Source organism: Salminus brasiliensis, chromosome 9 (genome assembly GCF_030463535.1).
Source record: "Salminus brasiliensis chromosome 9, fSalBra1.hap2, whole genome shotgun sequence".
Lineage (NCBI taxonomy): Eukaryota > Metazoa > Chordata > Actinopteri > Characiformes > Bryconidae > Salminus > Salminus brasiliensis.
The window spans coordinates 23,049,952-23,062,919 of NC_132886.1; the positions used below are offsets into that span (position 1 = coordinate 23,049,952).

Sequence of the window (12,968 nt, forward strand, 5' to 3'; positions counted from 1 at the left end):
GGCAGCTCCTTTAGTTACAGGCTGCTTCATCCCAGTGTGTGAAGGAGCGGTATCGCAGGTCCTTCCTTCCTGCTGCTGTCAGACTCCACAACCAGCACTGCTTCCAGCGGACCACATACACACACACTTAAACTACACACACATGTTCAGGGAACAGAGATCCTTCAATGCAAAAATACTATGTGCAATACCCCCCCCCCCCCCCCCACATGTGCAATTAAGAGTCCTTTGCAATAACCTGTAAATAATATTGTTATTGCTTTTTTTAATTCTTATTTATATTGTGTATATAGTGCAAATTATTTATCTACATTTTTGTAACTGAGTGTCTTGCTATCCGTTCCTGCTGTGACACTGAGAATTTCCCCACTGCGGGACTAATAAAGGATTATCTTATCTTATCCTATTACAGTATTAGAAATGGGTGTATGGCATATGTGCTTTGGCCTTAACATTCCTCATCTTAAAACGTGTCTGAGAGAGAGTGAAACCAGAGCAGAAGCACTCTGTTGTTCTGTATAAATAGAGGGATGTTGATATGGAAACACTGTTGTGGTGGAGAGAATGAAAAGTGCCCTGTAAGGCTTATTAGTATGATGTTTGAGTTTTAGAACTTGATCTGTTAGCTTCCCTAGTGAGCTGCTGTGGTAACAGAGGCATTGTCCTAGACTCTATAATAGACTTCACCAACACCAACTGCACTGATGTGGTTTTAAATTAAATCTCTCTCTCTCTCTCTCTCTCTCTCTCTCTCTCTCTCTCTCTCTCTCTCTCTCTGTGTTTCTCAGGAGTGGTGGAGAAGCTGCTGTTTTCAGTGCTAGTTCAGGGACAGTACTGGCTGTTGTAAAAGCACAGCAACAGGCTGCTTTCATACAGGCTGTGGAGATGAGCTCTCAGTATTTGCTGCTCTTCTGCAGGTAACTGCAGACATTAACACTGTATCTATAATACAATAAGGGCTTGGATATGCAGTGATCTGTGCTCATTGTTACCACACATGTTACTTGAAGGGTCCATAGTTTAAACCTAAACATCAGGATTGGTTTTAGACTAGGAATGCGGAACTGAAGGCCGGAGTTCAGCATAGTTTGCTGATTACCTTGCACTAACACACCAACTAAACCTGCCAGTTAAAGCAACATAATTAAGTGTTTTTTACCTTTTCAAAATTATTGTGATGCTCCACTGACTTAAAAAAGGGTGAAAAGCGTCTCCATCAATAGAACTCTGGCAAAGCTGGCAGGACAGTGCATGGGAGAACTGTGTAATACTCATAATATTCATATCAGAGTCATATTCATGTCAAATCTGGTAGTATTACTTTTAGAGCCGGTTTTGTATCTCTCAGCTTGTCCAGAAATGCATGTGCAAAGCATGTCATTTAGGGGTGATTCAAAAAGTGGAAATTCCTGTAGAGGGAGCCCAGGAGCAAGAAATGCCTATTTTCGCCTAATGTTGCTTTAACAGATGAGTTGCGTCAGGTGTGTTTAAGCATGACAATTGGAGGACCTAGACAACCTATTTTCTGACTACCCCAATTTGGTGGTTAAATCTGGCAATGCAGGAGGAAAATTGCCGTAGCAACCCTGCAGCTTAAAATCTCTTTCTTTAAAATCAACTGTTAAAATTTCACTTTCACCACTGTTTACAGACTGTTGTAACAGCTGTTACAGTTGTTACAGTTTCACAATCATGGCTCAAATTCTCTGCTCTCTGATCTAAGGTACCCCCATAAAAAAGACAGCGAAATAATACACATTGAGCTCTACAGCTCAGCATCTTTCCAGTACCTGCGTTCCATTCTGGGCTGCAGCCAGGACTACATTTCCCAGGTAACCATCAACAGGGGCGGGACCCACGTTGTGGCCTTTTGCCCCTCCCTTCGCACTGTTACCACGGAGATCATTACCTGGAATCTAGAGACAGAGGATCATAAACACATGGCACGCTTCCCAGGCCTTTTGACTGCAGGTCAGTTGGAGAACATAGTGCTTTATACAACATGTACGCTGCCCGTCAAAAGTTTTAGACACGTTGCTCTCACTAAAAAGGTCCTATTTTTTATTTCCTGTGTATGAATTGATCTCATATACTTTGTATGCACATACACATTTTTGGAACAACCCGCCCTGTCTGTAAACGTTTGTTCAGTATGTAAGGAATATAATCTTAAACTGATTTTGAACCACCTTGGTCCTTAAAGCCTCTGACCATGATGTGACATGGAGTAGCTGGATACTGCATACTGCATATTGTGCTATCTTTTTTATTTCATTTTGTTTGTGTATTTTTTGACAACATTTCCTTTCTTCCTGTTTTTAGCATTCTGTATATATGCCTTGGACAAGGGTTAGCATTAGGTGGGAAGGGAGATTATTGCCTCCGTCCTCTGATTTGTTTGTAAATATTATAAATAAAGAATAACACAACATAGAGTTAGCTCAAACTTTTGATGGCCTGCATATAAGGAAGATAATATACTATATATATATATATATATATATATATATATATATATATATATATATATATATATATATATATATGTATATATATATATATATATATATATATATATATATATATATATATGTCCTAAGAACATGCATTTAATTGTGTACATAGCTGCTTTAATTCACTGTGATTTCTTTTTGTTTGTGACTGTGGTGTATCTGTAGGTATATGTTCTGACCTGCGGTTCTGTCTGGGTTTCTGTACGGGAGAGCGGTACCTTCGTCTGTGGAACCTGGCTTCCAGAATCAACGACCAGACTCTCACATACAACATCCACAGGGTACAGAGTGACGGTACTCAGGAGATAATACCCATGGACAAATATCCCAGGTAGAAACACACCTCTGATAAAAGTAATGTCTAATGATGCGTCAGTGCCAAGTGGCATAGGTCTCTGACTGATGTACTAGGACTGCACAATGTCATTGGTTAATCATTATTAAGGTTAAGGTTAAGGTTTGGCCTTTGCAATACTGATTTTTCACTGTTTACTGAGTAACTCTGACCAATCAGTTCGGTCAGTTTCTGTGGGTGTTTTGATGTATTATGGTATTCGTCGTATTGCGTTGTCTCATCCATGCGGGGCTTGAACCTGCAATCTTTGCCGATGTCCTAAACAGCACACCAACCCGCTGATATCAGGTATTCGTGTAATCCAACCAAATAAGTTAACATAGTTAACGACAATGTTTTTGTTCAGTGTAATGCTGGCCGTAATTCTCTCACATTATTGATTAATCAAAGTGTGTCAGAACAAAACCTTGTATCTCTGAAATGTTAACTTTACTGAAAAAGCAAAAACGTACTTACTTTTCAGTGTTCAAGTCAGTGAAAAAATATTATATTCATTTTTTAATGTAATTTGGAGCATTTATATTGGTCTATTCATTATGACATTTTGACTGTTGGCATTAGTCAAATTAGTCAAAAATAAAATATGACAGCGATTATGTGTTGTCCAAAATATTTGAGCCTTAAAAATCTAGTAATTATCACGAATCTTCTGATTTTACCATGAACAGCTATGTGGTGTGCCGCGGGACACGTCCTGGTGCTGTGCGGGTGTGGAACGTAAGACGTGCACGCTTCAGGGGACGGTCAGTTCGGGTGGAGCACGGCTTGTTCTCCAGCTCCGATGTGGTGTTGGCCCGAGACCTCAAACTGTACATTCTGACCGACCGTGGTATGGCCACCTTCACGGACACACCCACTCCAGTTTACCAGGTAAAGTTGTCTAGATCAGTTCTAAACAAAACGATGTCATAGACCTCAACTATGAGAGACAAAATGAGAAGAAAAAGAAAATCAGACAATCACATTGTCTGATTTTTAAAGAATTTATTTGCAAATAATGGTGGAAAATAAGTATTTGGTCAATAACAAAAGTTCATCTTAATACTTTGTTATATATCCTTTGTTGGCAATGACAGAGGTCAAACGTTTTCTGTAAGTCTTCACAAGGTTGGCACACATCGTTGCTGGTATGTTGGGCCATTCCTCCATGCAGATCTCCTCTAGAGCAGTGATGTTTTGGGGCTGTCGGTGGGCAACACAGACTTTCAACTCCCTCCAAAGGTTTTCTATGGGGTTAAGATCTGGAGACTGGCTAGGCCCCTCCAGGACCTTGAAATGCTTCTCACGAAGCCACTCCTTTGTTGCCCTGGCAGTGTGCTTGGGATCATTGTCATGCTAAAAGACCCAGCCACGTTTCATCTTCAATGCCCTTGCTGATGGAAGGAGGTTTGCACTTAAAATCTCACAATACATGGCCCCATTCATTCTTTCACGTACACCAGTCGTCCTAGTCCCTTTGCAGAGAAACAGCCACAAAGCATGATGTTGCCACCCCCATGCTTCACAGTTGGTATGGTGTTCTTTGGATGCAACTCAGCATTCACTCTCCTCCAAACACAACGAGTTGTGTTTGTACCAAACAGTTCTACTTTCGTTTCATCTGACCATAAGACATTCTCCCAATACTCTTCCGGAACATCCAAATGCTCTCTAGCAAACTTCAGACGCGCCTGGATATGTACTGGCTTAAGCAGGGGAACACGTCTGGCACTGCAAGATCTGAGTCCCTGGCGGCGTAGTGTGTTACTGATGGTAGCCTTTGTAATGTTGGTCCCAGCTTTCTGCAGGTCATTCACTAGGTCCCCCCGTGTGGTTCTGGGATTTTTGCTCACTGTTCTTGTGATCATTTTGACCTCACGGGCTGAGATCTTGCATGGAGCCCCTGATCGAGGGAGATTAGCAGTGGTCTTGTAGGTCTTCCATTTTCTGATTATTGCTCCCACAGTAGATTTCTTCACACCAAGCTGCTTGCCTATTGCAGATTCAGTCTTCCCAGCCTGGTGCAGGTCTACAATTTTGTTTCTGGTGTCCTTCGACAGCTCTTTGGTCTTCACCATAGTGGAGTTTGGAGTGTGACTGTTTGAGGTTGTGGGCAGGTGTCTTTTATACTGTTAACGAGTTCAAACAGGTGCCATTAATACAGGAAATGAGTGGAGGACAGAGAAGCCTCTTAAAGACGTTGTTACAGGTCTGTGACAGCCAGAAATCTTGCTTGTTTGTAGGTGACCAAATACTTATTTTCCACCATTATTTGCAAATAAATTCTTTAAAAATCAGACAATGTGATTTTCTGAATTTCTTTTCTCATTTTGTCTCTCACAGTTGAGGTCTACCTATGATGTCAATTACAGGCCTCTCTCATTTTTTTAAGTGGGAGAACTTGCACAATTGGTGACTGACTAAATACTTTTTTTCCCCACTGTATGTTTATTTGACACATATCATTTGTACTGCTATATAGGAGGAAAGCTATATGCATTTATTAAAATGTTAAAATGTGAACTGTGCTTACAAAATGTTCTATATGCTAACATATTAATATATGCTTTTTTCTCTTTATGGATTAATGTAGACCCTGCTGGTTTATGATCTCCTGAACAGGAGCTACGTTAAGAGGCAGTCAGGTCTCTTTATTGTGCCCTGCCCTCAGCAGGACTACCGGCTCCTGAGGGGGGAGCTGCTTCTTGGCCTGTCTGAGAATCGGTCAGAATCTGTTAACCCTATTTCTAAACAGGGGCTTCCAGTCTTGTCCAGTCTGTGGCTTCCATACAAGCTGAGGCACTTGTTCAACACCTTAACAATACCAAGCGTTAATTACAAAGCGAAATGAAAACATGTACCCATTTCGGCATTTCTTTGCAAATATGACTAGACACCCCTGACCTGAGTAGTCAAAAAGCACTCCTTTTAGTAGCTCAGAAGGGATAGCGTTTTTTTATATGATTATATTCTTCCCTTAAATTCGTTATGTACTTCTTACTTTGTTGCTAATCCAGTTACTGTGGATTATGTGATGGATTACAAATAGTTATTGAGATGTTATGTATTGGATTTAATGGAGGTTCTATTTTTGGATTCTAGTGACCATCTGATAGTGTGGGATCTGGACTCTGGCTACATTAAAGGACGCATTAAAACATACCACAGAGAGCCTCTGCTGACCAGCTCCCCGCTTAAAGACGCACAGTCCCAGACTGTGTTCACCAGAGAGAGAAAAGGTGCTGACTAAATAACATGCCCAGAAAATTGCTTACCTCAATTAATGGCTAAAGTGACCTTGAGTAAGGCACCTAACCCCCCACTGATTCCCGGGTGCTGGAGTTGGCTGTCCACTGCTCTGTGTGTGTGCTTACTGCCCCTAGTACACTAGTGTATCAGTGTGTTCACTACCACGAATGGGATAAATGCGGAGGACTCATTTCACTGTACATTATACAGAAACAAATACGTTTACCTTTAGATCACAAACACTGCTTAAGTTCACTTTGAGCTCCTTTACAAAGTACGTAACATATAAAAATGGACAAAAGTACAAACAGACTTGTATGTACACTGTGTAACCCAAATTTAATTTGTATGAAACTACTTTGCCACATCTGTGATTGATTCTTTCACTGTAGATGAGGGCTTTGTATCTGTTAGCTGCTAAGGGCATTTTCATACCTGCACTTTTAAGTCTGGTTAAATCAGACATCAGAGGTTTGTTTTTACCCTTGGTGTGGTTCGTTTGTACAGGTGTGAAAACAGTAATCGCAATCGAATGCTGACCAAAACCGAGATCCTTAAGAGGAGGTGGTCTCGGTTCAGTCCCAAGCGAACCTTGGAGTGGATACAACCTTGATTCGACCCAACTATCAGGTGTACTCTGCAATTTTGAGCTATTTGGCTCTGTAGGTGCAGTTTAAAATAAACCAGAAGAAGGCTTAAACGCTCCAAGTTTACAAACTCATTAACTGATTCAGACCAAAGCAAACAAACTATAGGTGTGAAAAACCCCTAAAATGCATGTGTAAAGCTTGTCATTTAGTGGCTGCACAAAGCACAAATTCTACTTTCCGACTGTAGGGGGTGCCAGAGAGCAAGAAATACCAATTTTCACATAATGTTGCTTTAACGAAAGCAATTGTGTTGATGTGGCATTTTTTTTTTTTGACACAAATAAAATAAATCTTTGTGTGATAGAAGTGTGATAGAATAAATCAATCAGAATCACTACATCTGTAAAAAAAAAAAAAAAAAAAAGGTCTGTTCCTTTAAAATCTTGCTAGTCTTCAAATGGCTGGTCTTCCTGAAATTTGTTCAAAAGCCTTTCCTCTTCAAACTCCTGTATCTTCTGGGTATTGCTGGTGGTCTCTCCAGGTCTGATGATGCCATGGGACCAGCGCACAGAGAGCCATACAGCCAGGAAGAGGAGGCAGGAGTTTGAGGTGCGGAGAGAGAAAGAGGAGCAGCGCTGCTTGGAGAGAGAAAAACACAACTCCATAGACCAGTACCTCCTCAGTGGAGACGAGAAGGTAACATTAGAGAAAAACTTTAAAACCTCAGTTGAAACAATATGGAAACTGTTCTTGCTAATTATTACACAAGTTGACCCACACATCTTCTGCTACCATTAAAAAGGTTAACTTTGTTTTCTGCTCCTTTCATTCATCTAGAAAAACAGTTCAGGTGAACAGTTCAGCTTACATTTATGTTTACATTTAAGCCACTTAGCAGATGCTCTTATCCAGAGCGGCTTACAAAAGTGCTTCACTGTTTATCAGAACATACCCTTAGCTAGTTTGTACAGGCTAGAATCCAAAAGATACCCAGGGGAAGTTTGTTCCACCATAGGACAGAAAAAAGTCTAGAGGCTTGTCTTCCATGGATCTTAAAGGATGGCGGGCTCGGAGGGCTCCTGGTACAGATCGGTTTTTGATCATTGCCGGCAAGTACGGAGAGGCTGGTCCGTTTTTGGCTTTGTATCAGCATCAGGGGTTTGAATCTGATGCCAGCAGCTGAACTCAGCAATGTTGAAGACAACTGTAACAGACAGGGCTAATTGGAACAGTTGCTGAAAAGTATGTTAAATGAATGCTTATTCTGTAAATTTCACGTGGTTGTTTATTCCAGATTATCGTTCCAGCCTAAATACATAAAAATATCTGCATCCAAATAACACCGATTGGTCAAGAGACAAACACAGCGTCAAACAGATTAATTTGACAGATTAATTTGACAGTTACGTACAGTTAAGTACAGCAGCAAATATCAACAGTAAAATAATGAATTCTAAATATATTTAAATATATTTATTTATGACCTCTATAGTGCAGTCATGATGTGTGTGCAAAAAAAACCCATTCCAAATGGTTAATTTTTTTGAATTTATACAGGGGTTTGGATTTCTCTCATTATTTTACTTGATGTCTAGGTGTAAAACTGTTTTCAACTAACCCCACCACGAGGTGGCTATACTTTAGCATGACTACCTCTCACTGTGATTTAGGAGGCAAGATGGAAATGAAAATAATGCAGGAGTAAATTCTGTGACTAAACCTACCTCAGCTATTAAAAAACATGAAATTATGTTTTTACGGTGGAGCTTGAGAAATTGAAAAATCCCATAGCCCAGACTGCAGCCTAGGTAGGTTGCATTTCTCGGCTGCCACGTCATAGAAGGCTGTCCCAAAGTAAAGGACACTTCTTATGCAGCTTAGAAATGCAGCCCACATTCAGAGGGATTTTGAGGATGCAACTCAAAAATGGCAGAAAACGAAGCCACCGGAGCAGAGTTTGTATACAATGTTAATTGAAACAATGAATTGAAACAATGAATTGAAACAATGAATTGAAACCATGTTAATTTGTATACAATGAAAATGTTTTATTATTATAATTATTTTCCATGAAAAAATTAAAAAGCAAGAGGCACAATTCAACAGGCTCCAAGTTTCGTGCCATAATCGAAGCATTTCTGGTGACCATGCTGCCTCGTTAGACTTCTTCATTTATGTGACCAATAGGCTGCTATAAAGGAAGGGTCTGTCTGTATGGTCAGTCCTACCCAAGGACCCACCCTACCTCAGCTGCAGCCTGCAACCTCAGCAGCTTGGAACACAGCTACAGTAAACATTTACATTTATGGAATTTAGCTGACGCTCTTATCCAGAGCGACTTACAAGGCTACTCATATTACTCATATTAGCCCAAGGACTCTTATTGGTGTAGCGCAGCATACGGTCACCCAGACCAGGAATTGAACCCCTGTCTCCCACATGGTGTGGTAGCTCACTGGCAGGTAGTGGTGTTACCTGTTGCACCACACCAACATCACATGTAGTCTATCTTTCCTGTCTATCTTTATCTTCTCATAGTCATCTGTTCACCATTTTATGGACTGTGACTCTTTTTATTTGTCTCCTCTTGCACTCTCTCTCTCTCTCTTTCTGTATCACTCTCCCTGTCTTGGTCAGGTGGTAGTATGCTCCTACTTTGCACATCATCTGAATATCTTTAGTGTAGTTTCCCAGGAGCACCTGCACACACTTGAAGATCGCTGGTCCCTTCTAGGCCTCCGTACTGCAGCACTCACACACTCAGGAGGACACTTGGCCATCTCTAACTACAGTGAAGCCCAGCGGTCTCCTTACCTCACTCTGTGGGACACAGAGCATGGCAGGGTATGCTAGTTTATCAGAGGATATGTCCTCTACTGTTTCAAAATGTAAGCTATGAGTAGCTGCTATCATTATCCGGAAGGACTTTATGAATGTGTTTGTCCTAAAAAATCAATTTAATAAGGTATATTTTAAAAGCCATGAACTGTTCTCAGGATATGATATTGATAGTGTTTGCAAAAGCTTGGAATCACTCATATGAGTATGACTGGTTATTCAAACCCAAACCCAGTTGTAAACACTAGGCACCAATGCGTAGTTTTAAATTCCTTAAATTCCTTTCCCACTGGATGTAATGGAATTTTTATTTTTATGGCTCATTTCAGTTTTTTCTGACGATTATTTTACTGAAAATGACTCATATGGTGAATTTGGACTAAAATGACCAAGAGGAATGATGGTGCTCCATCCATTGACCTCAATTAATGCTCTTGTTGCTGAATGCAATCGAATCCTCACAGCAATGCTGCAGAATTTAGTAGAAAGCAGGACAAACTCTGTTTTTATACCCTTGGTTACAGAAGAAACATGAATGAACAGGTGTCTCAATACTTTTGTCAATATTGTGCATATACACACTAGCTTTTTCCACAGCCTTATTTAGAAAACAAAGAAAGATACTGACCTCATTAGATAACCTTGTGTCTCTGAAATAAAGACTTGAATGTGAGCATATTATTGGTCTGTTCAGGATAAACTGTGTGTATAGTGCAAATAGCAGCTTTCAAAAAAAAAAGAAAAAGAAAGATATATATATATTGAATGAATATTTTCTATACGTTTGTGTGTTTGTGTTTCTCCAGGTACGAAAGAGACTGAAAAATGAGCCTGGGATTTGTTGCGTGGCCATCACAAACGATGCCAGCAGAATCGCCTTTGGCATTGCAAATTGTAACAAGTATGTGAGAGCTGCAGTTTGCCTCAGTGTTTAGATTAAATGTATTGCTCATTCCACAAAAACACACTGCAGAGTGACCTGCACTACAAAGCCGACACAGTGTGTGAGGTTTTTGATGACTTCATCACCCCCTATAGAATGAATGGTGACATTACATGTATTACTTGTCTCATCACATTCACACCACAGTTGTAAAGAAATCTCTGTATTCACAGATTCGGGTTGTGGAGAGTGTAGTGTGTAGTAAAATACCACACAGTTTAAATCCCCAAATCTAAATTCAGCCTGTAGTTTCGATGTAAAACTTTTGATCAGTGATGGTGATTTACTGTTCCCCAGACTGAAAGTATGGGAGCCTTTTAGGAGGAAGCACAAAACCATCTCTGGATACAGAGGCCTGAAGCTGGATGTGTCCAGCCAGCTTTACGTCACTGAGGGAGGGACAAAGGCCATTCTGCTAGCAGGTATTATCATACAGGATCTGTGTGGGAGTGGAATTCAGTGTGATGAAGACTTTATCTGGGTTATTGCTATTATCTCTCTACTTTGGACTCTGTAGCTTGTTTGCATTTTATAAGGCTGAAGTTTGATCTAATACTAGTCCGTCAACAATAAATAGCCTGGAAATGAAAGGAATACTCTTTGTCAGTTTGCTGTGTCTGTATAATACTGTTGATTTCACATTTTCATCTAGTTAGTTAGTGAAGCATTGCACTTTACAAACACAGGTTTTAGACACTGGCCACTGAAGTAGACAGTAAACAGCAAGAAATTAGATACTTTCTCTTTCACTTACGTTTTTTTTTTTTTTTTTTGTATGAATGTACAATCATGCAGCAGCCTGACTTGGCCAGTATCACGGTATCAGAGTTGGTCAGATTTTACCACAAGCCGTTTCCACTAGAAAATCCATCTGTAAATGAAATGATTAAGCAGATATACAGCTGCATTTACAAGTGCTTTATCGTGGGCAGGGGTGGGGGATGAAAAAAGGCCATTGCTTTGTCATCTCTTCTAGCCCAATTCCAAAACCTTAAAACTTTCACAACAGTTCATTTAATTTACATCAATAGATGAATACATTACAAACAAATCCACTAGTGAAAGCTTTTTGAGGCTAAACACAATGGCTACTTCAGTAGAATATGGATGTGAGGCTATAAAGACTACAAGGTAACCAGGCTGGGCTGACCAGAGAAGGGAGAAAAGAAGGGATAAGTGAGTGCTGGGTGAGCAGGTGATAAGCTGGATACAATCTCTTCAGCTAGCTGCACACCATGTCTAGAGGAAAGCAACGTCCTCCTTTAAAACTTGGGAATAATTATAAAAATAATTGACTATCTTTATAGTTAATATCCTCATACTAAGGTAGGCTATGCTGCTGTGAGCTGTTGCAGTGCCATAAAACAGCCAATAAAAGCATAGCTTATTGTTTTAGGGCTCATTGATTCTTGCCTAATCTGAGAACTTAATTTGTTTTGGTTACCAGATCTTTTCTTCTTTTGCTGCTTCTCAGCCATCTCTCCTTTTTGACAATGCATGGGGTTCAGCAGTCTTCCCTCAGGAAGAGTAGTGTTGTGTCGTTTGGTCCAAACCACAGCTAGAAGATATTTGCTGATTAACAAGAACAATAATCATTTTAAAAAATCTGAATATAATGTGAATAACTATCTGTATTCTTCTAGATGAGCTGAGCGTGTGGGACCTGGACGCAGGGACTGTCCTTTCAGTCTTTACGCCGGACTCCAGAATCCAGTGTGTGTCTGTACTGGGCGATGAGAACTGCACTCTTCTCCTGGGCTTTAGTGACACCCCTACCCTCATCACAATGGCCCTCAGCAAACAGGGGGTCACTAGAGCAGGCAGAGACAAATGCCAGGACCAAGTGTTTGGGGAATCCAGCAGCAGTGAGGAAGAGGAGGAACCAGAGACGAATAAGATCAAATGAGAAGACTTTTTTACTGTATTGTACATTCCCACAATCATTTTTATGAATTTCCCTGCTTTAAAAAAAATGTTTGACATATATGACTGTATATTAAAAATTCACAAACTAACAAGCTACAGCTGTTACTATGTAATATTACAGCTCTCAGTGTCTGTCAAAGCTGCTTCATCCAAATTTGGTCCAACACTTGAGCAGCACACAAAAAAAAGAATTTTAAGTAACATTCTTTTAAGTAACAAAAAAAAGATTTTATCCATCAGGCAAGAGATTGTAAACAATCCACCCACATCGCTAAGCACCGATCAGCCGTAACCTTAAAACCACCTGCCTAATATTGTGTAGGTGCCCTTCGTGCTGCCAAAACAGCTCTGCACCAATCAAGGCATGGACTTCACAAGACCTCTGAAGGATTCCTGTGGTATCTGGCAGCAAGACGTTGGCAGCAGATCCTTTCAATTCTATAAGTTGTGAGGTGGCCTATATGGATCACTCACCACAGCATACCGGGAACACTCCACTGATGTTTTGGAGATGTTCTGACCCAGTCATATAGCCGTCACAGTTTGGCTCTTGTGTAAGTGGCTCAGATTCTTAG

The 12,968-nt window shown here is 40.4% G+C and overlaps 1 protein-coding gene across 3 annotated transcripts in view; it reads left to right on the forward strand.

Annotated features, from left to right (window-relative positions):
* Nucleotides 1-12,422, forward strand: part of LOC140562328 (uncharacterized) — a 31,477-nt gene extending 19,055 nt beyond the window's left edge. The window contains exons 21-31 of one of the 3 annotated variants that reach the window (XM_072687865.1): nt 789-917; nt 1,724-1,971; nt 2,679-2,844; nt 3,537-3,738; nt 5,441-5,571; nt 5,950-6,086; nt 7,228-7,382; nt 9,324-9,530; nt 10,331-10,425; nt 10,765-10,889; nt 12,111-12,422. In XM_072687865.1, coding sequence (XP_072543966.1) covers nt 789-917; nt 1,724-1,971; nt 2,679-2,844; nt 3,537-3,738; nt 5,441-5,571; nt 5,950-6,086; nt 7,228-7,382; nt 9,324-9,530; nt 10,331-10,425; nt 10,765-10,889; nt 12,111-12,373 — 1,858 coding nt within the window. In that variant the 3' untranslated portion in view covers nt 12,374-12,422. Of the gene's footprint in view, nt 1-788; nt 918-1,723; nt 1,972-2,678; nt 2,845-3,536; nt 3,739-5,440; nt 5,572-5,949; nt 6,087-6,603; nt 7,053-7,227; nt 7,383-9,323; nt 9,531-10,330; nt 10,426-10,764; nt 10,890-12,110 lie in introns of those variants that run through there. The other 2 variants (XM_072687866.1, XM_072687867.1) reach the window with 2 other exon arrangements.
* Nucleotides 12,423-12,968: the final 546 nt, after the last annotated feature.